Genomic DNA, 27,783 nt, shown 5'->3' with positions numbered 1-27,783 from the left:
AAAATAATTAGAAAAGCCAGAAACAGTGAATCAAACCTGTGATCCCAACTTAGGAAGCAGAGATAAGATACTATGTTGGCAAAATAAAATTCTATGAAATAAAATTATCTTTGTTAAGTTTTAAAAAGATCATAGTTCAAGGCCAGCCAGGCATAAAAATCTATGAGACTCCATCTCAACCAATGGCTGTGTGTTATGGTGCACAACTGTTACCCAAGGCTTGGGATGGGGCTCAATGGCTGGATGCATTGTTTTATGCCTATCATCCTCAATAGGAGGTTGTAGTCCAGGATAGCCTGGACATAAAGTAAGACCTATCTGAAAAATGAACTATACAAAAGATACTGGTGGCAAAAAGGCTCCAACAGTAGAACACTTGCTTAGCAAGCTCAAGGTCCTGTGTTCAAACCCTAATACCACCAAAGAATAAAAATTTGAAAGAAATTGAAACAACAAATCTATTAGAAATTATGGAGTTGAAAAGTAAAATAAAATGAAATTTTCACTAAGAGGACTCAAAAGATTTGAGTTGGCAGAAGAAACAAATGATCAAACATGAAGATATGCTTACTCTAAGGAGATTAACCAATTCTATGGGGAAGAAAATAAGTATATAGAAAAATTAACAGAGCCTCAGAGAACTGTAGAAGCTCATAAACCTCTGGGATACCAACATATACATAAAAGAAAAGTTAGAAGAATGAAAAAAATGACCAGATTATATTTAGAGATAATGGCTGATAATTTTCTGTTAGCATGCCCTCCATCTCAGGTCCTCAGCGGCTCCCACAAAACCAGTTGATCTGGCCACGCCTAACTGAAACTGGCCTTTAGCCCTGGCCATTCCTCCTACTTCACTTCTGGGGGCAATGTTTTACCCCTAGCCCCCTGACTATAAATTTGACTCTCAACAAACGATGGGTACCATTTTTCCCTCTCCCAGCAGGCCAGCAGGCCTTGTTGGCCTCGGCTGGCAATAAACTGCATATGTGGTCTTCTGGGGGTGGGTGCTTTTACTTTCCAAAACTGTAATATGACAAAGAAAACTGATTAAGGAAAGAAAAGGGTCCTCAACAAGACTAACAGTTGACTTACCAGAAACCATGGAAGCCTGAAGACAATAAAATAACATATCCAATATACTGAAAGAAAAAGATTGTGAACTAAAAGTTTATATCCATCAAAACCAAATTTCAGAGAAAGAAGAGAAGGTAACAAGAGGATGATCCTGATTGAAGTATATTATAATCATATGTCACAATCAAAGCCATAATCCTGTACAATTAATGGATGTTAATAAAATGCTAGGAAAAATCCCCTATACTTCAAAATTGAAGTAAATAAAAAATTAGAGGGCATTCATCACTGAAGGACCTACACTGTAAGAAAAACTAAAAGGAATCTTTTAGGCTAACATAAATGGACATACTAATTCAGATCCACATAAGAGACAACAGTCGTAAAATTAACTACTAAAGTTAACTACTAAAATAAAAGGCAGTGTAAATGTTCTATAGTGGAAGATGTATCCACTGAAAACTACAAAACATTGCAAAAGTAAATAAGACTATATAACAGAAAGGTATCCCATGGTCATGCACTAAAAAATTTAGTATTGTTAAGATGTCTGTATTACTCAAAGCTATCAAAAGACTTAATGCACTAACTACAGAAATCTCAATGATAATTTTGCACAAATAGAAAAATCTACCCAAAAATTCCCATGCAATTTCATGGGACCCACTCAAATAACCAAACAATGCTGAAAAAGAAAATCAATGAAAACTATTCCAAGTCTCATGCTTCCTTTCAAAACTTACTACAAACTTACAATAATTAAGACTCTGTGGCACTGTCATAAAGATAGATATACCAGTAGAGTAGGAGAGCACAGAAGTGAACTCCCATTCATATGATCAAATCATTTCTGAATAGAGTACCAAGATCATTCAGTGTGAAAAAGGAAATCTTTTCAAAAAAAAACGGCACTGGGAAAACGATATCAATAAGCAAAACATGAAATTTGATCTTTAACTTATGTCACATGCAAATATAAATTCAAAATAGATCAACAACCTAAACAACAAAGCAAAAACTCTAAGAGCTCAGAAGATAACATGGGATAAAGTTTTATGATAGTAGATTTGGCAATGATTTCCTGGATATGTCATCAAAAGCAAAAATCAAAAGATAAAATAAACAAACTGGACTTCATAAAAACTTTTTTCATCAAAGGAAACTATCAAAAAAGCAAAAAGGCAACCCACAGAAAAGGAGGAAATATTTGCAAATCCTGTATCTGATAAAAGATAAATATCTAGAATATACACAGAACTGTAACTCAATGAAAATAAACAAGCAAGCCATTTTAAAATAAGCAAAGACATTTGAACAGACATTTCTCCAAAGAAAATATAAAAGTAGTCCAAAAGTATATACACTAGTTATTAAGGAAATTTAGACCAAAACTATAATGACAACTTCATTCCTATTGAGGTGGCTAATATCAAGAGCAAGAGAAGGGAAAAAAACCCTAGAAAACAGGGGGGAGGTAGGGAAGGGATGTGAAGGGTAAACAAAGGAGGAGGTTGCAATGCTTGATAAGAAATGTACGAATTATCCTGCCCATGTAATTGTAACCCCTCTGTACAGTATGTTGACAAAAAAAAATTAAATTAAATTAAAAAAATTTTAAAAAAAAACCTAGAAAACAAATGTTACTCAGTATGAAGAAACTGAAATTTTTGTACATTGCTGGTAGGAGTGTAAAATGGCAGTCTCTATGGAAAGAATATGTGGTTGTCCATAAAGAATTAAGTATAGCTGGGCACGGGTTGCTCATGCCTGTAATCCTAGCTACTCAGAGGCTGAGATCTGAGGATCACGGTTCAAAGCCAGCCCAGGCAGGAAAGTCTGTGAAACTCTTATCTCTAATTAACCACCAGAAAACCAGAAGTGGCACAGTGGCTCAAGTGGTAGAGCTCGCCTTGAGCTGAAGAGTTCAGGATAGCGCTCAGCCCAGAGTTCAAGTCCCACGACCAACCAAAAAAAAAAAAAAATAAGTGTAGATTATCATATGATTGTACTTCTAGATATCTATACAAAAAACAATTGAAAATAGACATATCTGTATATTCATGTTCACAGATACATTAATCCCAATAGCTAAATCATCAGAACAACCAAACTGTCCACTGGCAAATTTTTTAAAGTGATAAGCTATGGAAATATCAAGACAAAATCCCTTCATACAATTAATCCATACAAATTAAAAGGTGGTATATACACACAATGCAAAAATTATTTAGCTTTGAAAAGTAAATAAATTTTGACATTTTTTGGCCAGTTCTGGGGCTTGAACTCAGGGCTTGGGCACTGTCCCTGAGCTTTTTCAAGGCTAGCACTCTACCACTCAAACCACAGAGCTACTTTTGGGTTTTTCTGTTTATGTGGTACTGAGGAATTGAACCCAGGGCTTCATGCATGCTAGGCAAGCAATCTACCACTAAGCTAATTTCCAGCCGCAAATTCTGACACATTTTATCAGTGAACCTTGAAGGGTAGTGCATACCTATAATCTTAGTATGTGGAGGCTGAGGCAAGAAAATGATGAGTGCAAGGCCAGCCTGCTATACAGAGTTTCAGGCCAGTCTGGGCTATATAATGAGACCTTATCTTGAAAAAACTGAAACAATAACAAAACCCAGTTATCAAAGGACAAATAGTACATGATTCTGTTTATATGAGGTACATAGAGTAGTTTAATTCATAGACAGAAATTAGACTGATGGTTGCCAGAAGGTGGGGGAGAGGGAAATGAGTATGTAGTGTTCAGTGGGTTCAGTTAAAAGGTTTTGGAGCTAGATGATGATAATTGTTGCAAAACAAAGTGAGCACCTTTATCTTTAGAAGTATATGCTTAAAAATACTTAACATGTTAAATTTTATGTTTATTCTACGCAATAACAACAAAGTTTTTTCTCTAGAGAAGATACTATTAAGAAAATGAAAAGATAAGCTATAACTGGAAAAAATATTATAAACTACATATTCACCAGAGTATTGTGTTTATAATATATATCTATATCCATATATATATATATATAAAGAAATCTTATAAGTCATCAGGAAAGAAATAAACAACCCAGAGATAAAATGGCCAAAGTTTTGAATGCACACTTTAGCATAAAGTATATAAGGATGGCAAATAAGCACATGAAAAGATATTTAACATCAATAGACATTAAGGGAACGCAAATTAAAAGAACAATGAGGTACCACTTCATACCTGTCACAACAATCAAAAGAAATACTGATGATACCAAGTGCTGACAAAGAAAATACAACAGGTGAAACTCTCATACATTGTTGGTGAGAATGCAAAATGGTACAGCCACTCTAAAAATGGTTTGGCAGTTTCATATAAAGTTAAATGTACACTTACCATATGACCCAGTAATCCCACTTGACATTTACCTTAGAGAAATAAAAACTTATGTTCACACAGAAACCTGTACAGGAATGTTCATATCAATATTATTCATAACCTGGAAACAAGCCAAATTATACTTCAATGGTCAAATGGGAAATGATGGAACACCCATACAACGAAATGTTGACTTCACAAGTGAATGAACTATTGATGCAAATAACTTGAATGAGTTTCAAAGGCATTATGTTGAATGAAAGTAGCCAGACCTAAAGATTATACATTGTGTGATTCCATTAAATGACAGTTCCTAAAAGATAAATCTAAAATGATGAAGAACAGATCAGTGATTTTCAGGATTTATGGGAGGGGGTAGGAGTGACTCTAGTGAGATAGTATGAGGGAGTTTTTCAGAGTGATGGTGCACTTCTTTCTACTGATTATGATGGTGGTTATATGAATCTACATGATAGACAACTCACAGAACTGTATGGCAAAAAAAAAAAAACAAACCAACACCTAGCCCCATGCAATGTTATTATAAGTGCATTTCAAAAATAAAATGTTAGCTATTATATCACCATCATCATCATCAATAGTTATACTTAACTGATAAAAAATATACAGAATTATTTGTGACATAAGATATAATGAAATGAGTAAGGTCAATTTAAGTTTGGTACAATAACTTAAAAGCACAGAGATAAAAATCACACTAATTATAAAAGCATTACATTTAAAAAAAACTAATTTCTCTAATATTTCAGATCAAGATAGCTTCTAGCTGGATCATTCCTATAACTATTTTCATATATTGAATAGGGAATGACATAATGTTCAACTCAGCATTATGGGATCCTAGGTAACATTCCTAAATCTAACACTTTAAGAAAACTCTCGACTTGCCTTTTGTGCCTAATTTTATCTTCCTCTTCATTGAGGTCATGTACTTGTCTGCACTTGTCTTTTTGTGGTGTGCTGTGAAGGTTTAAAAGGAGTTCAAAGGTTTGAAACAGAACAGTTTCGTACGCCCCCCCAACCCCCACCCCAATAGCAGGCAGTATTTAAAGTGATTTTCATGTATTACTTCACTTAGCCCTTAACAATTTTATACTATAGCTACTATTAATATTTTCATTTTACAGATGAAGAAACTTAACTATAGAGAAATACTTGCTCAGCTAGTAGGTGGGGGAGCCAGATCTCCTTGGAAGTCTGCCTTCAGAGCCCATGTTCATATTTAGCATGCCATAATAACTATCCATAAAAGGCCACTCATTTGTTCACTCATTCCTTCACCATCACTCTGCCACATCTATGGTCTATTTCTAACAAATCATTTGGTCTTTCTCATGACTTTAAAGTATCATCTAAGCAGAGATGATTTTCAATGCCACATACCTAGCTCTGACCTCTCTTCTCCCCAGGGCTTATTTCTAACTGCCACGCTCAACCAACTCAAATAAATACTTCCTCAAAATTTTCCCATAAATAATTTCTTAAATTTTGCCAATTATTATGTCTGATAGCCTTGAAACGTCTGGTTATCTATGACACATTCCTCTTCCCTGACCCTCTTCCTTCATTCTCTGTCAACAAGTTACATCAATTCTTCATTTGTAGTATCTCTTATAACCAAACCCTTTCAATCTCACTGTCATCAGTGTGGTCTAGATCTTTATGTCTAAATGAATATGAAGCTCCTCACCATGTTCTGTTTCTTTTGTCTATTCCTATTTATTGGCTGTCACATTAATCATTTTCAAATATAATTTGTATCATGTAACTCCTAGTTCAACAATTTTCCTGTTCAAATTCATTAATTGAAAGTCTAACTGCTTTTTACTATCAACCAAATGACGTCTACAACTCTGTTACATTTCCAAGTTTAATTCCCCCAAACCATTGATAGTGTTTACACTAACACTTGAAATGCCATTCCCAGTCTAAGTAGGCAGTATTCAAAGGACACTGGAATTTTATTTCCTCTGACAGGCCTTTTTTAGCCACATCAATAAAACTCTGAACTTCCGAGAAATAGCACTTAGAAACCTTATCTAGTATTACTAAAAGTTTTGTGTATATATCTCCAACCAGACTATACTTGGAACAAAGTCAGGAACCATTCTTAAACTTCTGTACACCTTCCACCATTCCTACTAAAAGTGATCTATTTAAATCTTTCTGACAAAGACACATTTTATGTTTGTATATATTTTGTTCTAATTTATAAACCATTCACAACCTAGCCTCACCTCCCATATCAGTATCAGCCCATCACTCTCTACACACCTCATACCCTTGCCACATTGAACTTCTTATTCCCTATATACACCATGCCCTTTCAGTCCTGTTCCTTTTCACTATCTGTAATGTCCTTTCCCCTTTACCTGATAAATATCTGTTGATTCATCAAAACACAACGAATTTCAACTTCTTCCAACTTCCCCCAACTAAATTCAGAAGCTATATGTTCTGTGCTCCCCCAGCACGTGACTCAAATCACTATAATAATTTCTATGCTGTCATGCAAGTTACTGCACACATTTTGTCTGTCTTGTGGAACTCTACATTCCTTAGGAATAGTAATAGCTTGTCTTTCTCCCAGTCCCTTCACTAATTCTCTATATCTAATGCCTTAATATTAAATCTTTCTCTCAATAAAAGAAGATAGCAAAATCAGTGAGGATCACATACCTTGGTAATAAAGAGCCTTAAGGAAGGAGTGTCGATCAGCTCCCTGAAATAAAGACTTTTCTATTTCCATTTCTCGTCGGGTCAGTTGTTTGCTTTTTGAAAACCTTTGTGGCAGGCAAAGGATGCGTTGACGCTCTGAGATCCTTTCTTCAATATCTTGGAGGCGATTCTGTATTGCTTCTGGAGTTGCCCTTAGCCTTTTCTTCTGAAACCAGAGAAAGGAGATGGTGCATATCTTAGAAGACATTGCCTTAAAGTGATGCTTTGATGCCTCAAGTAAGAAAGATTGCCAAGGCTCAGAAACTGAAAACATTTACAGTGAACATATAGGGGTTGGAAGCATGGCTCAGTTGATATCGAATGAAGGAAAGCATCAGGTACTGAGTTTTAGGCCCATCTTGGACCTTAAAAAAAAAAAAGTGAATAAACAGCTACTCTTTCATAAATGTCTAGAAGACTCAGTACAAAGCTCAGTTTCGTGAGAATTAAAAACAAAAATATTTGCAATGTCAAAAAGATAATGTTCTTTATTCTCTAGGAAAAAAAAAATACCCCACTCACCTTTTCACCTGAAACATGGCTCTTCCAGATCAAGATTTCTGTTTCACTAAGCCCTAGTTCCCTGAGAGAAGCAGTTTCTTGGTCCTTTTCATGTAGTGTCTGGAACTGGGACAAAGTCATAGTCCCAGCTGCTTCCTTGCCAAAGGGCTTGTACATGGTGCCAGGAGCAAAGCTCTCTTTCTTGGAGACACATCTGCAAAACAAGCAAGGGGGAAATAACATATGGTCATCAGGATTCATAGCAATGGGGGTTTAGTATTATAGCAGGCACAGTGACACTCATTCATTTCTTTCTCATATTCTATTTCTAAGTTGATGTACCACTGCAACAAAATAGAATTCTATCAATAGTTCCTTCATCTGGGACTAATAACTAACATAAATATTCCTGGTACAGGTGGCTCATGCCTATTATCCTAGCTACTCAAGAAGCTGAGATCTGAGGATCACAGTTCAAAACCAGCCTAGGAAGAAAAAGCCATGAGACTCTTATCTCCAATTAATCACCAGAAAAAGTGGAAATGGTGCTGTGGCTCAAGGTGAGAGAATGCGCTTTGAGCAAAAAACCTCAGGGACAATGCCTAGGCCCTGAGTTCAAGCCCCATGACCAACAAAAAATAATAATAATAAAAATTAACAAATATATACTGAGTACTTACTATGTATCACTTTGCCATATTTTGAGGGTTTAATAGTTAAAGAAGAGATTAAAATATCTCTTGCTTTCGTGAAAGAACATTGGAAAGTATAAGAGAGGCAAATAAACAAGCTATGACAATACTGAGTTATGAATGCTATACTGTAGAAAATTGAAGGTATATAAGAAAGGTCCTTGGAAGCAGATGCCAGTGGCTCATGCTTGTAATCCTAGCTACTCAGGAGGCTGAGATCTGAGGATCACGGTTCAGAGCCAGCCAGGGAAGGAAAACTGAGACTCTTCAATTAATCACCAGAAAACTGGAAGTGGTGCTGTGACTCAAGTGGTAAAGCACTAGCCTTGAGCTGAAGAACTCAGGGAGAGCGCTCAGGCCCAGAGTTCAAGCCTCATGACCGAAGGAAAAAAAAAGAAAGAAAGGTCCTTGGCCCAGGTGATGGGATATAAGAAACTTCCTAGAGGAAGACACATAGAAGTAAAACCGTGGTTAACATGTAAAAGCCTTCCAAAGAAAGTGGCAGAGTGTTCTATCCAGGCTTTAAGAGGGTCTGTCAGTTGAGTGTGGTGGCTCAAGCCTATAATCCTAACTACTTGGGAGGCAGAAATCAGAAGATCACAGTTTGAGTCTAGCCTAGGCATAAAAGTTCTTGAGGCTCCACCTCAACCAATGGCTGGGTACAGTGGCATACACTTGCTATCCCAACCAACAAGGGAAGCAGTGACAAGCAAGGGCTTGTCATAACAGAGACAAAGGGAAGCACAAGTATGAGGACTGCAGTCCAGGCTGGCCATGGCATAAAGTGAAAACAGCCAATGTTAAAACGGGCTGGCTGAATGGCTCAAGAGGTACAACATCTCCCTAGCAGCATGAGGCTCTAATTTCAAACCCCAGTACCACTATCACTCTCCTCAAAATAGAGTGGTCTGTCACTTACTCCTCAATGGAGACAGAGGTGTCAAGCTGATGTTGAAGGAGGCTTTTCAGCTGCCTCTCTCCTTCTGTTTCCAGCTCTTCCAGGACTTGTTCATCACTCTTCATACAGCTGTTTATCCTGGAGTAGATACAAGAATAGATATGGAAAGTAAAAGTGTCTCAAAATAATATTCCTTACATATATTACTCAACATTAATGACCCCATTCATTCCAAAACCCTTCGTTAATAACTCACTGGTCTTTATTATTCATTCAACAGGCCTAATACCCAAAATGTACAAGGAACTTAAGAAATTACCCCTCCACCCAAAAAAATGCCTGATAAACCAATCACTAAATAGGCAAAAGACCTAAAGAGAGACTTCTTAGAAGTAAGGATGACAAACACATGAGGAAATGTTCTACATACCTGGCCATAAAGAAAATGCAAACCAAAACAACTTTGAAATTCCATCTCACTCCAGTTAGATTGGCCAACATCAAGAATTCGAACAACAAATGCTGGTGGGGATGTGAGGGAAAAGGAACCCTATTGCACTGATGGCAGGAATATAAACTAGTACTAGCTGGGTAGTGGTTTGGAAGGTCCTCAAAAATATAAACATAGAACTTTCCTATGATCCAGCCATACCACTCTTGGGCATGTACCCAGAACATTATTAAGTCAGGATATGGTAAATACACTTGCACATTCATATTCATTGCTACACTACTCACAAAAGCCATGTTATAGAAATGGGTCAGATGTCCTACAATCGATAAGTGAATTAAAAATGTGGTACATATTTTTTCATTCTACAAATACTTATACAGAAGGCATTATGCTAGATAGTGTTGGAAATCAAAGATACTCAAAACAAGAATCTCTTATCTTTAAGAAGTTTGTAATCTATTTAGGGAGGAGAGATATACATGGTACTATTCTATGTATGTGCCTAGGGGGAGGAGAGACAGAATATGAATGAATTATATATATATTTTTTTCTTTTTTTGGTGCTGGTCCTGAGGCTTGAACTCAGGGACTGGGCTCTATTCCTGAGCTTCGTTTGCTCAAGACTAGCATTTTATCGCCTGAGCTACAACTCTACTTCTGGGGTTTTTTTGACAGTTAACTGGAGATAAGAATTTAATGGACTTTCCTGCCCTGACTGGCTTTGAAATGTAATACTTAGATGTCAGCCTCTTGAGTAGCTAGGATTTCAGGCAGTGACCCACTTGTGCCTGGCAACATTCAATGTTTCGGGTGAATAAACCATAGCTAAATTCATCAACACACACAAATCTCAAAAAGAAATACCATATTGGGAGCTGGGAGCTCATTGTAATTCTATCTACTCAGGAGGCTGATATCTGAGGATTGTGGTTCAAAGCCAACCTGGGCAAGGAAAAGTCCATGAGACTCATCTCCACTAACCTACCTAAAAAGCCAGAAGTGGAGCTGTGGCTGAAGTGGTAAAGTGCTAGTATTGAGCAAAAAAGCTCAGGGATAGAGCCAGGCCCTGAGTTTAAGTCAAAGGACCAGCATACCCATACTCGCACATGTGACAAACACACACACACACACACACACACTAAAAAAATGTCATTATATCCGGACACACACACACACACACACACACACACACACACACTAAAGAAATGTCATTATATCCGGGGACACACACACACACACACACACACACACACACACACACACAAACACACATACACACTAAAGAAATGTCACTATATCCTGGCGCCGGTGGCTCACACCTGTAATCCTAGCTACTCAGGAGGCTGAGAGCTGAGGATCACAGTTCAAAGCCAGCCCGGGCAGGAACGTCTGGGATACTCTTATTTCCAATAAACCACTAGAAAACTGGAAGTGGTGCTGTAGCTCAAGAGGTAGAGCGCTCGCCTTGAGCTGAAGAGCTGAGGGACAGCGCCCAAGCCCAGAGTTCAAGCCCCACAAACGACAAAAAAAAAAAAATGTCATTATAACACTTAAATGTTTAGCTTAAGAATTATTAAGACATGTAAATGATTAAAACCAATAAGATTGTTGATTGTATGTGATAGATTTTACAAATAACATTTCATCTACATAAAATATTGCCTAAATACTATGAAAAAAAGCAGGTAAAGAAAAAGTCATACAATCTTGCTCATTTGTATAAAATAGAAAATGGATAAAACTAGAAAAATTTTGTTCAGGAATTAAGTCATATTTGGAAAATCTATTTCAGAAAAAAACTGTAACAAATGCAACCCTCCCATTCAGTATATGCTATGTGGGAAATGACCTATGTAACTTGTGGGCAGAGATGGTAGGGAGAAACTGAAGGAAAGTGAAGGATGAGATGACACTGTCCAAAAAGAGAAATGTATTCATTATATGATATGAAATGGTAATCCTCCTGTACCACACTTTACTAATAACAATAAAATTATGTTTAAAAAAACTAAGCAGGAGAATAAGACAAAAGCCCGGATAGTGGTTATCTCAGGTGGGAGGGGGAAGAAGCAATATGGGAGGAGACAGAAGCATTAAGGTATGAATGATAATTTTATTTCTTAAGGTTGTGACGTATTCAAACATTTATAATTATTCTTTTGGCTATATATACATTATGTGCTTTATTTTTCATATATAAGATAGATCATTCTTATGTTAAAGGTTATTTCCAGGCAGGGAAAATCAGAACCGCTTAAAAAAAAAACAAAAAGAGGTCCAAGTAACTTGAGAGTGTAGGTGAAAATATTTTAAATTCACCGCACTATTCCAAAACGATAATTTTCTGGAATAGTGAAGACAAATCTAATATGATGAGGACCCTTTTAAAGGACCCATCTATCATCGTGAGGCTCTAGTTCTCAACAATAAGCATCTAGGTGCAAACACCATGGGACCAGCAGGGGGAACTGCTGCCAGTATTGTCTTTCTTTTCCTGTGAAAATACAGGGAGCAAATTTTGTGCTTTCCTTTCCAGTTTGTAATAAGCTTTGTTTTCTTCATTGAAATTTGAAAGCGATACATGGTTTCGTGGTCCCACTAAGTCCTCTTTTAAGTCACAAAGTACGCAAATAAATGCGCCGGCCCCGCACCCCACTTCAAGGATGAGACTCAGGTGGAGAGGGCCGGGAGGAACCTCTCTGGGTACGGTCAGCGTTGGGCCTACTTGTCTTTTTCCCGAAACGAAAAGAAGCCGTGCCTCATTGTCGGCTCCGTGGGCTTCCGCCGCCACGGCGTCCCTCAGGAATCCGCCTTGGTCACTGCCTGTCCACAACTTCACCCACCAGGCCTAGCTCCCTCCCCCGCCATTCTCCTTTGTCTTTCCGCTAAAACGAAACTACCCCCCCCCCAAGAATATGACAGATTCAAGACAGAAATAAAAGCCATTTTCAAGGTAAAAGGTTAAACAGAGCTCCCTGTGCTGCCTAAAAGGCAGACAGGCCCTTACCTCTTCATGTTTCCACAGGCCCCTAGCTCTAGCTCGCATGACTAGGCCGCGGACCTCAAGTCCCAGAGTTCTGCGCGGCAAACTCCAAGGGTACTGTGGTAACGCGTGGGATTCTGGGAATTGTAGTAGCAGAGAGCTGCATACAAGCAGGAAGCATTTTGATTTAAATAGTGAATTAAGAATCTCGCCTAAGAAATGGATTTGGCTCACGTGATAGAGCATTTTCTTCATAAACGTGAGCTTAAGAGTTCAAGCCAAAAGCTGGGCGCCGGTGGCTCACGCCTATAATCCTAGCTACTCAGGAGGCTGAGATCTGAAGATTGCTGTTCAAAGCCAGCCTGGGCAGGAAAGTCTGGGAGACGCTTATCTCCAGTTAACTACCAGAAAACCGGAAGTGGCGCTATGGCTCAACAGGTTGAGCGCTGGCCTTGAACTGAAGAGCACTGGGACAGCGCCCACAAGCCCCACGACCGACCAAAAAAAAAAAAAAAAGAAGAAGAGAGAGAGTTCAAGCCATAGTATCGGCCGGGAAGAAAAAAAAAAAAGAAAATTTTCATACAGACTCAAGACTAGGAGTCACCATCGTAATCTTTTTTTTCCCCAAAATAAAAAATCTCTTGTTTCCATTTCCTGGATCACCATTGTAATCCTGCAACCAGTATTAATTTTTTTCAAAAATCTAACACTGCCTTTCTTTCGGCTTATCTGATCTATCTGCTGTTTCCTGTCAAACTAATACTGTGTTTCTGCCTTCTAGCCATGATTGCACTAATGGATATCTTCCACCTGTAACATAGTTCTGAACTCTCCCAATTTAGTAAAAATGTATATGTATTCCAGGCCTTTGAATGTCTTATTGGAAAAATGCTTATTCAAGAGTGAGGTACAAGGCTCCGGTAGTTAGTCACACCTATATAATCTTAGCTACTCAGGAGGCTCAGATCTGAAGGGTAGAGGTTGGAAGCTAGCCAAGACAGAAAAATCATTGAGGCTCCCTTCCTAATTAACCACAAAAAATTTGGCCCGGGGGGGGGGGGGGGGGTTTGGGAGGGGCGGGGAGGATTGGTTGGGGGTGGGGGTGGGGGTGGGGGGGGAGGATGGGAAGAGATGGGAAGGGGAAACAAAGGAGGAGGCTACAATGCTTGATAAGAAATGTACTCATTATCTTGCCCATGTAATTGTAACTCCTCTGTACAGTATTTTCACAATAAAAAATAAATAAAAAAAGAAAAAAGAAAAAAAAATTGGCTGTAGGTGTGGTTCAAGTGGTAGAGTATCAGCCTTGAGAAAGAAATTACAAAGAGTGCAAGAGGCATAAACTCCTCTCTCCCAAAAGGTAAGGTATAAGACTAGGAGGGTGGGTCATGCCTTTAAGGGCAAGTGAGTGGGAAGAATCAATACTGTAGTATACAACTTCTATGTAACGTTAAAGCTGTTCTAAAAATTAAGTTTATTTTTAAAAAGTACGATAAAATTATATATTTTCACCTAGCAGATGGAAGATATAAAAATATAACGTATTTGTTTTCTTCAGATTGTGGGGATATAGGCACTCCCAATATATTAATAGTAGGAATATAAATTGGAAGCTCTACTGGGAGTTAATTTGAGGATTCAACTGAAATGTACATGCACATTCCTTTAAAGCAGCAATTAATCTATTAATAGGAACATCGATACAATAAATATTCATCTATACACGTTATTATTCCTTGCAACACTCCTTATAGCAAAATGTTGGTTTTAACTTTAATATCCAAGAAATGACAGGCATTCAATGAAAAAGTAACAATTAAAAGGAGGCAAAGTCCTCAGTGTGTTCCTATAAAGTTCAGAGTATACCTATTGTATTAGCAAGGTTCAAAACTATGTATAGCATGCTTCTGTGTAAAAAGGTGAAATGTGTTTACTTACATAGACACAAAATATCTTTGGGGGAACTTCAGAGCTGAGGGAAAAGGGAAGGAAAAAAACTCCGATGTGATATTTGTCCCCCTTCAATAGTTTGTTGCTGTTGTTTTAAAACAAGGTCTCCCTATGTATCCCTATGTATTTTAGGCTAGCCTAAAATTCTTTCTGTGATCCTCTTGCCTCAGCTTCCCACTTGCTGGGATTACAGGTATGCATCACTAAACCGAGCTTCCCTCTGAATTATTAACCACATACATGACTCTCGCCCCCTAGGGGATTCTTTTTTAATTAAAGAAAACCCTTCTTATAACACAAGGAAACAAAAAAAAAATGTGGGGTTGGGGTTTGCACTACTTGGATTTAAATCTTAGTTCATAGTTATTGACATGAAAGTATAGCAGGGCTTTTGAGGTGACCCATGTGTACTGTTTTTGTAAGTTACTCGAGTATGTGAGATTCTAGAGGTATCTAGTTTGAGTTAGATTTCTCATATATAAAGTAGGGGTAGTATTTCAGAAGAATAGGTTGTTTATTTGAATAAATATTCCAAGGCTCTCCAGTAGGTTTAGACTTATTTAAACGCCCTTGTATTGCCCATGTTCAAGTTAAGCAAAAGACCAAAAAGCAGCTATGGGGCAACAAGAAACAAAAAGTAATATTTTGTACTCCTTCTCAGAACTTCTGGCAGATTGAAGATATGGTATTAGATCTAAAGTTTATCATATACATATAGAAGTTTATGATATGCACACAAAGAAATGAAGGCTGACAAATGTGTACTGCTGTGAATCTGACATAGAACAAGGACTGAAGGGAAGCACAAAATGTGAGTCTGCATCAGGAAATCCTGAGAGGTGGTGGAGTTTTGTTTCACTGCTCAAACTGTCTACTTAACCCATTAATCAATAATGACATGGAAAGACACACCGAGGTTGCTAGAGTGCTTGTCCTCTGGGAAGATGGCACAGTGGAACTCACATCACATCACACTTGTATCCTATCCTTCTCATGAAGCATGCAGTCTATTGGTGCTCAAGTGAGACACATCACATTACTGATCCAGTAGGTGGAATAAGTGGAGAATGACTAACTAAAAGATATGCTCAGAGCTGTGGAATTATGACTGGGAAACAAGGTCATCAGTACTGGATGCACCTGAATGGAACTGTATGTCAGCCCAAATGGTAGGGCGGTAGGGGCATTCAGAAAATAGTACTAGAAGGAAAAATCAGGCTGTCATTAACTCTACTAAACTTTTTAACCCTGTTAACACTAGCTGTTTACCACAGCAGCCCTCACCACACATCAAAAAGATATCAGTGTATGAAAAGCTTTCAGATATGTAGATAAAATCCATGGGCACAGGAAACTCACTGGGAAGTACTTCCACGAATTTACCCCAGAAGAATTTATGACAACTGAAAAGTATTCATTTGTTTTTCTCATAATTAAACAAGATTAAGACACATACTCCTCAACATATTTATTTTCAGAATTTGTCCTTCTGAGGTGTTTTATTGGCAGCATACTTCTGATGAATACATTATAAAGCAATTCTATGTGAAAATGTAACAATGAACTACTCTACTGCATAACTAATGTAAACTAGTAATAAATAGAGTGAAACCTTGTTTAAACATGGACTTTGGATGATAATGATTCTCATCATATATTCATCAATTATAAAGCATGGATCATATTGGTGTGTTATATCAATGGTAGGAGATATATGTATGTGTATGGTTGGAAGTACATGAGAATTCTCTTTTTGCACAATTTTGCTGTTAAACTATGACCAAATATGTAAGTAAATAAATAAAAATAAAGAGTAATTCCAACATATGGAAGATGTTAAGAAAAACAAAAATATCTCTTGAGTGTCCTCATCAACTACTAGATTAACAACTGTGCATATTTTAAATTCCCCTGAGATAGCATAAGTGCTGGTAAAAGCAAAATAAACACAGCATCTTTTTAAAGTATCAAAATAGATATGCAGCCAGGCGCCAGTGGCTCATGCCTGTAATCCTAACCACTCAAGAGGCTAAGATCTGGGGATCATGGTTTGCAACTAACCCAGGCAGGAAAGTCCATGATATGACGCTCTTATCTTCAATTAACCACCAAAAAAACCTGAAAGTGGATCTGTGTATATGTGTGCGTGCACATACACAAAACAAAATAGTTATATATAAAGTATTAATACAGAAAAATGTAGACTTCTCAGCTGGGCACCAGGCTCACAGCTGTATACCTAATCAGAAGGCTGAGATCAAGGCTATCCTGGGCAGAAAAGTTTGAGACTCTCTTTTCAATCCATATTTGGGCACTGTAGTAGCACAGGACAGTCATCCTAAGTAGCACATGCCTGTCATCTTAAGCAATGTGGGAAACTGAGATTAGGAAGATAGTGGTTCCAGGCCAGCTTGGGGAGAAAAGTTGAGATTTCATCTCAACAGAGGGAAGTTGGACTTGTTGGTGCATACCTGTCATACCAGCTATGATGGGAAGCCAAAAATAGGTAGATTGTGTTACAGGCACATGTTTGAGCAGGAAGTCAGACCCAATAGCTCAAAAACAACAAAAAAAAATAGGGCTGGGGGTGTGGGGGGAGTATAGTGTCTGCCTAGCAAGGGTGAAGCCCTGACTTCAAATCTCAGTGTGACTCCCAAACCCAATAAACTTGTTTTCAGCTAATATATTAGCTGGTTAAGAGGGACTTTAAATTTCTGGGCTTTACAAAAAGGTTGCCTTAACATTACGGGTAAAAAAAAATGCGTAATTTCTAACCTTTCAAAATGAATATTTGTTCAACAAGGACATATATCTAAGTCTCCAAATTCAACACAGTACACTGAGCCTCTCCAGTAAATCCTAAAGCATTAGTAGACTGATATAGAAGCCACCTGACATTCTCCAGCACCTTCTATGTACTAGAAAAAAAAAAAAAAACACTTCACAGTAGAGACAGAGCAACAAGACACAGCAGGCAGGCCTTTAGCTTCTTCTTTATTTTACTTAGGAAATTTGTAGTAAGTTCTCTGGTAGTACTAAGAAGAACACTTAAGTGCACTTCAAAACATTGGTAACATGAAAATGAATGTAGGGCTGGGAAGGTGGCTCAGTGGTAGAGTGCTTGCCTTGCATGCATGAGGCCCTGGGTTCGATTCCTCAGCACCACATAAGCAAAAAGAAAAAAGCCAGAAGTGGCGCTGTGGCTCAAGTGGTAGAGCGCTAGCCTTGAGCTGAAGAGCTGAGGGATAGTGCCCAGTCCCAGAGTTCAGGCCCCACGACTGGACCCAAAATAAAAAAGAAAGAAAATGAATGTATTCTCACAAAACACTTGAGAAAATGAACCAATATGAACCAATTCTTTCATTTTGCTGACAAAATATAATGCCCCAAATGAAGTTATTTGTCCAATTAATTAGGCAGACACAAGATGTCAATCAGAATTTCTTCCAAAATACTATATTCTCTTACTGAATGTGGAACTTAACTTATATACTAACTATGTGATGGGAGGTGAATATTTACAGACAATTGGGGAAATGTCTTCATACTCAACTGAAAATTTTGAGTATACTAATCTCAAAAGTTATGTTCTCCAACAGAACTTTAGAAGATTTAATGGTCTGGATTATTTTCACCTTATTTTAGTTTTGAGGGATGACAAAACTTACCTAAATAAGTAGTTGCTCCTTTTACATAGTTAAAAGTCAGACCATATGAATTCTGGCATTTAGTCTATACATTAGACTAACTATCACCAATAATCATTTCAAAAATATTTTCTTCCTATTGTGTAAATTGTCATTACATTCACATGTGCTCAGAGCAAAAGAAATTCATCTCAGCCACTTAAAAACTTCCAAGTATTTTACTTTAACTTTAAAAATATTGTGCATTTGTGACTTAAGTCAAATACAAAATAAAAGTATGTTCCAAGGCTTAAAAGAAGGGTTTTTCTTGAAAAACAAAAAATACACAAAAGCAGCAGTTATAAATCATACGCTAACAACAAAACATGAGGATATCAATATAATAAAAAATAACTAAATTACCTGAATCTCACGTTTTAAAAATAACCTAATTCAGGACTGAGGTATAGTCTAGTTGTTTAGTGTTGATAGTGTACATGTGCAGCCCTGGCTTTCATCCTTAGTACCATGAACAAAAAGCAAAACAGAAAATCATAATTCAAATCCCATAACCACTTATTGCTTTCTTCTCAGAATTTCTACATTATTGTAAGTCATAATACACGTCTTTGAATTGTCCATAATGTTTTCTTACAGATACAAATCATGTCAAGCTGTGGAGAGCAAATGTCATTGACCACAGAGATTTATAGCATCTAACCATTAATACTGAACATAATTAGCACACTTTAAAAGATGGTTGGCATGCTATTTTTGGCAGACGTGACTTCATAATTCACATAGGGTAGGGTGGAAGATACATTATATTGATAGTATGTGGGACGCAGGAGAGTATGGTATACACTACGCACAGAGAACCCACATTTAACTCAGTATTATGTTGACAAAGAACTTAAAATGGTTTTTTACATAATTCCAAAAGCAAAATTAATGAGCATAATTCTAAACAGCACAGTATTTGAATGAAAAACACACACAAACATATAGCTTATTGCAATAAAAGATTAGTAAGTGTAAACACTACTGTTTTTAGCATCATCATAACCCATAGGCAATGAACAATCCAGATTGAACATGCTAGCTCAATCAAATGCAATCTTCATATCACGTTTTTGCTGTTAACTCTTCTACCTTCATATTCATCATGCCTATAAGGAGGGAAATGTACACAATCATTAATCTGAGGTCAAAATATTAAAGAAACATAATAATACATCCTTCCTTAACAATGATTAAAAACTTTACATATCAGCTAGGTGCTAGTGGCTCATGCTTGTAATCCAAGCTACTCAGGAGGCTGAGATCTGAGGATTGAGTTCAAAACCAGCTCAGGCAAGAAGTCCTTCCAATTAACCAGCAAAAACCCAGAAGTGGAGCTCAAGTATAAGAGTGCTAGCCTTGAGCAAAGAACCTCAGAGACAATGTCCAGGCCCTGAATTCAAGCCCCAGGACTACCACAAAAAAAAATAAATAAAAACTTCACATATCAATTGTCTGAAGTTTTGAAGTTAACATTTTTTGGTTATTCTTGGTTTTCATTTTTTATTCTTTGTAGCCTAAAATCACAATTTAATTGATGGTATAGATTTGAATGGTTCTTAGCTATTTATAAGGCCACTGGCCAGTTGCTGGTGGCTCATACCTATAATATTAGGTATGAAGGAGGCTGAGATCTGAAGGATGAAGATTTAAATCCAGCCCAGGCAGAAAAAGTCCATGAGACTCTGTCTCTAAAACTACTATCAAAAATCAGGCCTGGATGTGTGGCTCAATGAGTGGAGCATCAGTTGAGCATGAGCCCTGAGTTTAAATATTAGTACTGCCAAAACAAAATGCATAAAAACAAAGAAAAAAAGAGAAAAAGAGACAAACAAGAAAAAATAAGTCATATATTGGCTATACACAGTTGCTCAAGCTTGTAATCCTAGTTTCTTGGGAGGTGGAGAGAAAGAGATTAAAGGCTAGCCTGGGCATAACAGTTCACAAGACTCCATCTCAATTAATATCTAGGTGTGGTGATACATGCCTGTTATTCCTGCTACAAAGGAAGCACAAAGGCTAGGCACAGTGACATAAACTTGTCATCTACAGTGGGAAGCACACAAGTAGAAGGATCATAGCCCAGGCGGGCCCCAGAATAAAGTGAAACACTACTTTGAAAATAATCAAGGCATAAAAAGGGCTGGAGGTGTGGTTCTAGTGGTAGAGTACCTGCCCAGTAAGCTCGGGGCCATGAGTTCAATCCCCAGTACCACCAAAAAAAAGTATATTTACATATTTATTCCTTTCTAATATTTTACTTGACTTGCTGGTTCTTAAATTTGGTTAGGGGCAGTGTATTAGAAAATGCCATTATAATAACATAGTATGTTTCTCACATTAAAATAAGTTGTCGAAATAAGTATTATAATGTAGTCTCTCTACCAACATGCACAAGTAAATCTGGTTATTTGCTGTGTCCAGTAATGCTTACTAGTGGATAGCAATAACCAGTGCTTACAAAATAAGAAAAATTTTATAAAGCAAAAACTAAAAAATTTAAGCACTGTGCTTTCTTTTTTTTCCCCAGCCAACTGGAGCAGCCCTAATGTTTATTCTGTTTTTAAAGTACGATATTTTATCTTAACTTATAAAAAATAAACATTCTGCAAGATTACACTTTAGGAACAAGTAATTTAAATAGTGGTTGTCTGCTAGGAAAACAGTATGTTGAGCCTGGCAAAATAAATCCTCCATTTGTTGTAATAACTAACTGCAGGGTGCAATTGTGACCCCCCAGATAACAGTTTTAATGTGATGAAAACACAAATGAGCATTACAACAAACCATTAACTTGAGATCCAAAATGTCAACATAAGCACAATCTACTAATTTGCTGATTGATACATATTAAATGCAAAAGAGGACATTTATAACAATCTAAAAAATCAATACAATGTCAAGAAACACAAGTCAGCATTATTAAGAAAACCTTACTATTAACATTTTGTCATGTCCTCTAATTGAATTCTCAAGATGATTTCTGTAGTAACATATTTTAAAATGTTTTAAGATTCCAATTCCTTAAGAGCAAGTAACTGCACCAAGGCACTTAAGAGTCCTGGTCCCTAGACCAGGATTGGTTTCTGTCAGTGTAGTAAATTATATACCCCCCTAGAAACAAAATGGTAATAGTAGTTAATACTTGCAGAAAGTAATATGCCATATACATCTTGGCATTATTAAAAATGATTATGCAGAATATGAAACTAAGAAAAAATTTCATTCTCAAGAAACAAAATGTGAGTCCATAAAATGGACACAGCAATGAAGGAATGAACTGCTGAATGTGTAACAACATGAATGAACAGTGAAAATATATCTCAAGTGCAAGAAGCCAGACATGCTCTACTGGTCGCCACATATAAATCTGATTTCATTTCTATAAATTCTCTAAAAAGAGTAAATCTACAAAGACAGAAAGGGGATTAGTGGTTATCTCAGATTTTGGATTGGACAGGGCAGAAACCGCAAACAGGTAAGAGGAAATACAATATGGTGGAAATACAAATTAGTATAATTTACCTGAAAGAAAATACATATCAGAAACTTTTAAAATATGCACAACTAGTCATGTGCCGGCTCACGCCTATAATCCTAACTACTCAGGACGCTGAGATCTGAGGATTGTGGTATAAAGCCAGTCCCAGCAGGAAAGCCCATGAGACTCCAATTAACTACCAAAAAGCTAGAATTGGAGATGTGACTCAAGTGGTAGAGCACTAGTCTGGAACAAAGAAAAAAAATCTCAGGAATAGAGCCCAGGCCCTAAGTTCAAGCCCCAGGAATCACACACACACACACACACACACACACACACACACACACACACACACACACACACACACACACACACACACAGTATATACACCTTTTTAGCTTGTAAGAAGTATACTTATATCAGTAATCATGTATGTAAATTAAAATTTACCTACAGCTAGGTTGACTTCAACACAATTTAAAATAATAAAAGAACTTTGGAATATTAACTAATGCTTAACAGTGGTTTATTAATTTTTAAAAGATGGTATAATAATACAGGCAAATATTTAGCATCCATTAAACATCAAAAGATATTCATGTACACTGCCTGTCAGCTTTATATATCTTTCTCCATCAAAAGCTGGATACAGTATGTTATGTGCCTACCAGAGAACAAATAAATAGAAAACATATCCTGGACCAGAAGTTCATACTAGACATAGCTAAATACTGAAAGTGTAAATATAATAAATGCAAAATTTTTATGTAGAAGCTCAATTTTAAGTAAGCAGTCATATAAATATATAACTGCAATGTTGTGATAAATGCTGATTATGTGGTATGTAGACACAGTATGAATGTAAATGGAGAGGATAAACAATTATTAGAATAAGATAAGGAATGCTTCCTAGAAGAGATGGCTCCGAAATTACATCTTAATGTGGGAACCAGTCAGAAAATGATGGGGTGAGGTACTCTAGAGAGAGGAAACTGAACAAACATTGAAAATATGTAACAGGAAAGAATATTATGTGTTTTCAAAAATAAGATACCATTTTGAAAACAAAATGATGAGGATGTAGAGATGGGTAGCTTTTAGCTTATACCTTAGGGTACACTGTATATTATGCAAGGAACTAGAATTCATCATTGGACAATCAAAAGTAGAGGGTTTTTTTTTTAAATTTTATTTTATTTTATTTGAGAACATACTGTACAGAGGGGTTACAATTACATGGGCAGGATAATGCATACATTTCTTACAAGCATTGCAGCCTCCTCCTTTGTTTACCCTTCACCTCCCTTCCCAGCCTCCCCCCTCCCTCCCGCCCAATCATACCCCCCCTCCCCCCCCACCACACCGACATTGTAGTAGAGGGGTTTTAAATAGATGATGAGAACAACAGAACAACACTTTATGAAGATCAATTGACTGCAGTGTGAAAGTAAATTGGAATAAGTTAAGATTAGGAAGGAGACCATTAAGGTCCCTAAAGATTAAATCCATGCATTTACCCCTGCTACATTCTAATATACCGTTATAAAAGAGGCAAAAGTAAAACCACAAGGAGAAAAATAACTGCAAAAACAAATCTTGCAAAATTGCCACAGGATTTATACTAAAGAATTCTAGAAAGGACACAGAGTTAGTAGAACTAGGTAATTTAAAGTAGCATTGAAAGAGGAGCTGAAAACCAGATTATAAATGAGTAAGAAGCCGAGCACTCCTCTCCTCCACATCCTGTTTCTGGATGATTCTTCCTACCCAGGTTCTGCAGATGATTTTGCATTGAAGACTGTGAACCAGATAAGTCCTGGATCAGGGAAGGAAGAACAAGGAAAGGGCAAGGATTCTACACCAAAAGTATGGATTAAATAAATATTTACAAGGGTTTATAAAGCCTGAACACTGAACATAGAGTTTCTAGTTCCCTCTCTAACAGTTCCAAGAATACTGGGCTAACACTATACTTACTAATCGCTAGCTAAAAGCTGGAAGTTTCTTCTTTAGAGAATTTGACCAGAAAAAGAGAAAAATCCTGCCAGGCACAGGTGGCTCATGCCTAGCTACTCAGGAGGCTGAGTTCTTGGGATCACAATTTGAAGCCAGCCTGAGTAGGAAGACTGTGAGATTCCAATTAACTACCAAAAACTTGGAAGTAGAGCTGTGGCTCAGTTGAGCAATATCCTTGAGCAAAAAAACTCAGGTACAGCATTGAGACTCTAAGTTCAAGCCCTAGGACTAGCACAAAAAAAGATAAGGTTCGTAGGCCCTCCAAGATTTAACTAAATAATCTTATGCTAATAATAAGCCCACTTAACAAAATTAAAACATTTAGCTTATCATTTTTATTATGAATAGATAATCAAAAAGTACCAGACATCTGAGGAAAGTATCTTAATATGATAATAACTAAAACAGAATAGAAAGATAAAAATGTTAAAAGAAACACTATTAAGAATAAAGTGCTTTTTGAAAAAAATTAGTATCCTTATTCTGTTATTTTATGAATCCATGAAATAAACATTGTGACTGCTTCATGAATCCACAAAGAACAGAATTCTATTCAAAAAATACACATACACACCATCCTAATACAGCATAGTTCTTGCTGTATTAGGCAGCAAGCAAAGATCAATAAAAAAGAAACAAGTTAAATACAGCTGGATGTCTGTGGCTCACACCTGTAATCTTAGCTACTCAGGAGGCTAAGGTCTGAGGATAGCGGTTCAAAGCCACCCTGGGAGTTTATCTCCAATAGACTACCAAAAAACCTGGAAGTGAGTTGTGGCTCAAGTGGCAGAGCACTAGCATTGAACAAAGGAAGCTCGGGGATAGCTCTCAGGCCCCGAGTTCAAGCCCCAAGACTAGCAAAAACAAAACAAAACCCCGGATAACAAAAAACAAAAAAAATCCCACTAAAAATAACAAAAATAACTTGAGCACAGCCACAAAATTTAGCAAAAATACAAAGAAAAGATAGGAAAGAATGGAAATGTAGAGTATTACAAGAAAGAACATATAACAGAGAAATAAGAAGAACTCTAATGTAAGAAAATAGCCTCAAACTGAGAAAATCTCACCAATACCAGGCTCAGTGGATGAAACAGATCCACATCAGAGTACATCATCTGCAACTTAAGGATTCTTTGTAGGAACTTAATATTTTCCTTAAGAAAAACACCCACATAAATGAAGAAGTCAAGATAATTAAAGAACCCAGAGACTAAAATTTGCCAGTGTACAGGCTACAAATAACCTCATCCTGTTTTCTCCACATAATCATCCACCTTTGGATTACAAAAGAACACCACTAAGGAAAACAGAGGGCCAACTAATACGTGCCTGGTAACTTACCTACAAGTTAACCAAACAAAGAAAAAAGAGGGTAGCTTTCTTGCTCTATCTCTTGGATGTTGACAGGTTCTTATTTTTTAATAACCATTGTAGGTTTTTATTAAATTTTGTTTGCCTTATTTTTAGCTTTGCTATTATTTCTTTTTGGACCCAATATCTTCAGAACATCAGGCAAATGTTTGACAAATACCCACATCATGGTAAGAAACTATACCACAAATAGGCTACAGCCTAAACATTTGTAAATACTTCAACTAAAAGAACACAGGAGATTTAAATCCTCAACCAAAGACTTGACCCCAGCTGCTTAAATTCCAGTGCAGAAACATAAGTATTATGAAAGAAAAACCCACAAGGCAACATGTCTCTTCCAAAAGTCAACAATTTCACAGTAAAAGACTTGAACAACAGTAAAGTAGATGAAATCACAAACAATGAATTCAAAAGAATGATAAGAATAATCACCCTACTTAAATAGAACATGTACAAATTCAAAGACAATACTAAATAAATAGCTGAATGAAAAAGGAAGACAGTAAGTTCCATTCTAGGGATTCATCCATAGTCCAACACATGCAAATTGATGAGCATAATACAATACACAGAAAGACAAAAATCACATATTCATCAATAAGTACATAAATAGCCTTTGACAAAATTCAACATCCCTTCACAACAAAAGCTCTGGAAAAAATAGGAACTTAGGACATAAAGGCTATATATGACAAATTGACAGACAACATCATAACAGGGAAATACTGAAATCATTTCAATTAGTAAAATAGAGTATGGCAGTGTTATGGGTCAGTGAACTAGCATTCAAACATTGATAATTATCAGAAATGACTTAAAAGCAAATATTGTTAAAATAAAGGTCTCAAATCAATTATCTGAAATTCCTACTTTAAGAAATAGAAAAAGGGTAAAATTACCCAGAAGCAAGACAATAATAAAGACAAGAGAAGATACCAATAAGACTGCAAACAGAAACACCACAGGAGAAAAAAAATCAATGAAACCAAAAGCTATTTCTTTAAGGAAAAAAAAATCAATAAAATTAGCAAACCTCTAGGCAAGGGAGAAAAAAACAGAGAAAACATAAATCACCAATATCAGGAAAGACACAGGATATATCACTGTAGATTCTAAAGCAATTGAAAGGATAAAAAGGAAATTCAATAAACAACTTTATACTTACAAATTCAACAACCTAGCAGAAATATACTAACTCCTCAAAAATCCCCACAATCAATGGAAATTGAACCAAGATGAAATAGATAATCTGCTTAGTCCAAGAAACATCAAAAATTGAATTTGTAATTTAAAAGCTGCCAAAACCGAAATATACAGACCCAAGCAAATGTTTAGTATCTACTAAACATTTAAAGAACTGAAACCATTGCTTCACATATCCTTTTATAAAAAGAGGACAATATTAACCTAACAAAACTAACCAAAGAATACAAATGAAGATTACAGACCAATACATCTCCAGACACTTAAAAAATCTCATTTAAAATCCTTAACCAAATATTAACAAACCAAATCCAATGATTTTTCAAAGGATTTGTAAACCAAGATCAAGTACATATTCTTCCACATAATATATATGACTGACTCAAAATTACAAATGCATCAGTGAAATCAACTGTATCTCAGTGAATTAAAGAAAAATTATGCATCAACTAATGAAGACAAAGATTGACAAAATCCAATACCTACTCATTAAAAAAAACTCAGCTAGTTAGGAACAGAGAGAAAGTACCTGAATTTGACAGAGAGCAGCTACAAAAACCCTACAGCTAACATACCTCACAGGAAAGTCTGAAGTCTTTTCCACAGGAGGATAAGAGAAAAACCAAGGATGCTGCTATTATTCATAGTGCACTGGAAGTTCTAGTCAGGGCAAAACAAAACAACAACAACAACAAAATCCAAATGATATCCTTCCCTTGGAAAGGAAGAAATAATACTATATTTATTTACAGATATAATAATGTATTTTCAGATATCATAAACTGCTTATGTAGAAAATCCCAACAAATCCAACAAAAGCTCCAAGAACTGAGAATTGAGTTCAGCAGCACCAAAGATCAATACACACACACACAAAATACTGTGTTTTTAAAGTATTAGCAACAAATGTCAAGATTTGAGGCCATTCTGGGCATACATTCAAGACCTCTTCTCAACCAATAGCGAGGCACAGTGACACACATCTGTTATCCTAGCTACATAGGAGCCTGAAGAGAATTGAAGTTTCAGACCAACCTGAGTGAAGGAAGGAAGGAGAAAAGGAAGTAAAGGAGGAAGGAATTTGCAAGACTCCATCTAAGTAGAAGAAAGATTGTATAAACAGGTAGATCACCATTCAGCTGTGCAAAAATTGAGACCTTATTTCAAAAGGAGCAGCATAAAAAGGACTGGAAGCATGTCTCAGCAGTAGAACACCTGCCTAACAAGCACAAGGCCCAGAGCTCAAAACTCGAAAAGTGCCAAAAACATTAAATAAAAACATTGATAAATTAGACATCATCAAAATCAATACCTTTTGTTCTGTAAATAAAACTACTAAGAAGATAAATAGATACGCTAAAGACTGGGAAACAGTAT

The 27,783-nt window shown here is 36.6% G+C and overlaps 2 protein-coding genes across 6 annotated transcripts in view; both read right to left on the bottom strand.

Moving 5' to 3' along the window:
* Positions 1–12,782, bottom strand: part of Rbm41 (RNA binding motif protein 41) — a 50,329-nt gene extending 37,547 nt beyond the window's left edge. For 3 of the 5 annotated variants that reach the window (XM_042690091.1, XM_042690093.1, XM_042690095.1), the window contains exons 1-5: positions 12,718–12,782; positions 9,278–9,394; positions 7,688–7,880; positions 7,127–7,331; positions 5,336–5,407 (exon numbers count right to left, since the gene is read on the bottom strand). In XM_042690091.1, coding sequence (XP_042546025.1) covers positions 5,336–5,407; positions 7,127–7,331; positions 7,688–7,880; positions 9,278–9,394; positions 12,718–12,725 — 595 coding nt within the window. In that variant the 5' untranslated portion in view covers positions 12,726–12,782. The remainder of the gene's footprint in view (positions 1–5,335; positions 5,408–7,126; positions 7,332–7,687; positions 7,881–9,277; positions 9,395–12,717) is intronic. The other 2 variants (XM_042690092.1, XM_042690094.1) reach the window with 1 other exon arrangement.
* A 5,128-nt stretch (positions 12,783–17,910) lies between these two features.
* Positions 17,911–27,783, bottom strand: part of Nup62cl (nucleoporin 62 C-terminal like) — a 67,376-nt gene continuing 57,503 nt past the window's right edge. Inside the window, exon 8 of the mRNA XM_042690060.1 lies at positions 17,911–19,438. The gene's annotated coding sequence lies outside the window, so the exon portion shown is untranslated. The remainder of the gene's footprint in view (positions 19,439–27,783) is intronic.

The sequence above is a fragment of the Dipodomys spectabilis genome, unplaced genomic scaffold (assembly GCF_019054845.1).
Source record: "Dipodomys spectabilis isolate Male_0828 unplaced genomic scaffold, ASM1905484v1 ptg000132l, whole genome shotgun sequence".
Classification (NCBI taxonomy): Eukaryota; Metazoa; Chordata; class Mammalia; order Rodentia; family Heteromyidae; genus Dipodomys; species Dipodomys spectabilis.
Note: the sequence above shows the minus strand (reverse complement) of the source record. Positions and strands in the feature narration are given on the sequence as shown.